Below are 3,190 nucleotides of genomic sequence, written 5' to 3'. Positions count from 1 at the left end.
CACCTCTTTCTGTTTCTGTCTCTCTGCACTGACCAGGACCTCTCTCTGCTCCCAAGATAACAAAGAGAGCTTTGACTCTTGAAAGCTTACGCCCAAAAAAATTGCGTTGGTCCCTACGGTGATCCTGGACTCGAATCCAACTGTTCTCCCGCAGACCAACATGGTGTCACCTGGCTCTGCGTTCTCTCTGGCTCATGCCGAGGTGCCCAGAGTTGCAAAAAAATCTCACATTCTCATTTGCACACCCACTGAAACACAGAGGTGGGGATGGGGGGGGGGGGTTTGAATAGATGCTCTAGTGCAAGCTGCAGTTATCCAGGGAAAGGCAGCCTTCCTCCTCCTGTACCACTGATTCTAGCCTTTTGCTTTTATTATCTCTGGAGCAGGGGCTGGGCAACCTTTTTGGCCCAAGTGCTGAAGAAGAGATCCCTGTGAAGTGGGGGGGGGGGAGGGGGCTGGCACATCAAATGATGGGGGAGGGGAGAGGCAGGCAAGGGTTGTGTTCTGAGTGAGCCAAGCCCCATCTCTCAGCTCTATCTAGGGTGTGCTGGCTTGGGAGGCGATGATGGACAGAAGCCGTGCCCGTCACCTTCTCCTTCACTACCTGCCATAGTAGGCACATGTTGGGGGTTGCTGACTTCTGCTGTAGAAGGATGGAGGAAGACGTGTCCAGCTTCATCCTGGAGATCCTTTCCTGCTTCAAAGCATAGTATGAACACATACTGCGTATGTGAGGGAAGGACATTGGCTTCTACTTCAGGAAACAGCAGTCAGGGTTTGTGGTGGGGGAAGAGGGTGGGCCCACAGAAGGCACAGCACAGAGAGACTGCTCTGGCCTCTAATAACCAGACAGAAGGCCGTGAGTTATGCACGCTGAGCAGCATCCAGGTTGATGTTACACTTTGAAAGGTAAAACCATGGGCTATCAGATGTGCCTGCTTGGAATAAGTGTGTCTAGAATTCTGTTTAGGATAACATTGGGGGTGTTTTCCTGGGTGAACAGCCAGCAAGAGAAACCTGAGAGAAGGGAGACTATCTTTTAACCCAGAAGCAATGCTCCCTCTAAGCTGTGGAGTCTTGTGAGCAACATTTCTGCTTTGTGAGCTACTGGCATTAAAACGATCTGGCTACTGCATAAATTAGTTTGGTCTAGAGCCATCCTTCCTGAGCTAAGACAAAAATGTATGAGCCAGAGGCTAAAAACCTGTGAGCTAGCTCACCCTAACTCAGCTTAGAGGGAGCACTGCCCTGAAGTTCAAATTGAACATCACATGACACAAGAAAATTGCCTGTGTTCTCTTTATACTTTTAGGGGACTGGACAAATTCAGGGAGAGTAGAAAAGATCAAGACCGAAGAGGTGGGTAGTACTCCTTCCCTACCACAATTTTGTTAGTCTTTAAGGTGCTACTGGAGTCTTGCTCCTTTCTGCTACTACAAATAGACTAACACATGGCCAGCCATCCTCAGGGGGAGTAGTTTGTAATGGCTACCTGCTATGTAGACTAAAGGGAGCAGTAACCCTTTGAATCCCAATGCCAGGGAGAGGCCATGGCCCTCCAGAGCACCTGGTTGACTTTTTGCAGGAATGTGGACGAGAAGGGCCGTTGGCCTGATCCAGCAGACTCCTCTTATAAGTCTGTTGTAGCTAACCTGTGTAGTGTGTGTGCACATGTCTTAGATGCTGCTGAGTACATGTCACTGGCTGCCTTAATCGCCAGCTCTGTGGCGTTACTGGGAATGAGGGACCACACAGCAGGGTTGTAGAGCACCTCCTGCCTACTCGCCAATCGTCAGTGCTTCTGAATGCACGCGCCGCCCCCCCCTTTCCATGATCAGTCGAGGAGTGGCAGAATAGTCCCCGCCAGGAGTTCCATCCAGGCACTAGCCAGCCCCACGCAGGCTTAGCTGGAAGGGAGGTGGCTGCATCAGGCGTGTTCCAGTCATCCTCCGCGCGAGAGCAATGAGCTGTGCCGCATTCAGCCCCCGGGCTCCCGAAATGCCGCGCTCGATTAAGGAGCGAAGAAGCATTTTGAGCCGGAAGTGAAACGCGCGGGGGAAGGGAGAGAGAGCGGGAGCCCGCCAGTGCAGCCCTTTGCCTCGCGCCGCGCAGACTCCGAGGCCGTCAGTCCCGCCTGCGACTTCCGGGATCCGTCCGGCCTCCGCTTTTGAATCGGGCGCGCTGCTGCCCCATTGGCCCCGGGCGGCAGCCAATGAGCAGGCGTCCCGGGAGCCGCCGTCCAACCGGGGCGCCGGGGCAGCCAGCCAATGGGGAGGCAGCGCGGGCGCTATAAAGGCGCGGCGGCGGAGTACCCTAACCCTAACCGTCCTTCCCTCCTCCGCCGTTGGTCGCCATGTCGGGGCGCGGGAAAGCCGGCTGCGGGGCGAAGGGGCGCGCCAAGGCGCAGTCGCGCTCGTCGCGGGCCGGGCTGCACTTCCCGGTGGGGCGCGTGCACCGGCTGCTGCGGCGGGGGCGCTACGCGGCGCGGGTGGGGGCCGGGGCGCCCGTCTACCTGGCGGCGGTGCTGGAGTACCTGACGGCCGAGATCCTGGAGCTGGCGGGCAACGCGGCGCGCGACCACCGCAAGGCGCGCATCGTCCCCCGCCACGTGCAGCTGGCCGTGCGCAACGACGAGGAGCTGGGCCGCCTGCTGGGCCGCGTCACCATCGCCCAGGGCGGCGTCCTGCCCCACATCCCCGCCGCCCTCCTCCCGCCCAAGGCCAACGCCGCCCCCGCCCCCCCGGGCAAGAAGCCGTCGGACTCGGACCAGCCCTCGCAGGAGTACTAGCGCGCCGGGCCGGACCTGAGGACGCCGCCTTCGCTCGCCTGCCTGCCTGCCTGCCGCACAGAGAGCGCCGCCTCCCGGGAAAAGGACCCTGTCCGCTGCGATCCCTCGCCCAGGAGGATGCGGGACTGTCCGCCGGGACTTTGGCGCAGGACTGGCTCTTGCCTGCCGGGCCACCGAACTGGCCCCCCCCCCGCTGTCCGCTCATTAAAAGGACTCTTGCTCACTGGGACCTGCTTTTTCGGTAACAGTCCTTCCCTGCCACAGAAAGGGGGGGCAGTCCCCATTCCCCACCACCACCAACAAGCCCGTAGGACCCCAGTCCTTGCCAGCCAGGGGCAGCAGATGTTTATGCCACGTGAGGGCAAGGCGGCTGGAGCACTGCCTTTCCGCTGCTCCCCAGGG

General features: G+C 59.1%; 1 protein-coding gene across 1 annotated transcript; it reads left to right on the top strand.

The window, feature by feature from the left end:
• The first annotated feature begins 2,344 nt into the window (after nt 1-2,344).
• LOC107124560 (late histone H2A.2.2) lies at nt 2,345-3,008 on the top strand. The gene has a single exon (XM_015428045.1). It carries the CDS (start codon nt 2,354-2,356, stop codon nt 2,786-2,788), a length of 435 nt encoding a protein of 144 aa, XP_015283531.1. The 5' UTR covers nt 2,345-2,353; the 3' UTR covers nt 2,789-3,008.
• The last annotated feature ends 182 nt before the right edge of the window (nt 3,009-3,190 follow it).

This window comes from Gekko japonicus, unplaced genomic scaffold (assembly GCF_001447785.1).
Source record: "Gekko japonicus isolate JY-2015 unplaced genomic scaffold, Gekko_japonicus_V1.1 scaffold1031, whole genome shotgun sequence".
Classification (NCBI taxonomy): domain Eukaryota; kingdom Metazoa; phylum Chordata; class Lepidosauria; order Squamata; family Gekkonidae; genus Gekko; species Gekko japonicus.
The sequence above is the reverse complement of the archived record's forward strand: the minus strand, read 5'-3'. Positions and strand labels throughout refer to the sequence as shown.

Bases quoted from the DNA above. Each gene is read 5' to 3' on its own strand.
- LOC107124560 (XM_015428045.1), top strand. From the start codon at position 2,354: ATGTCGGGGCGCGGGAAAGCCGGCTGCGGGGCGAAGGGGCGCGCCAAG.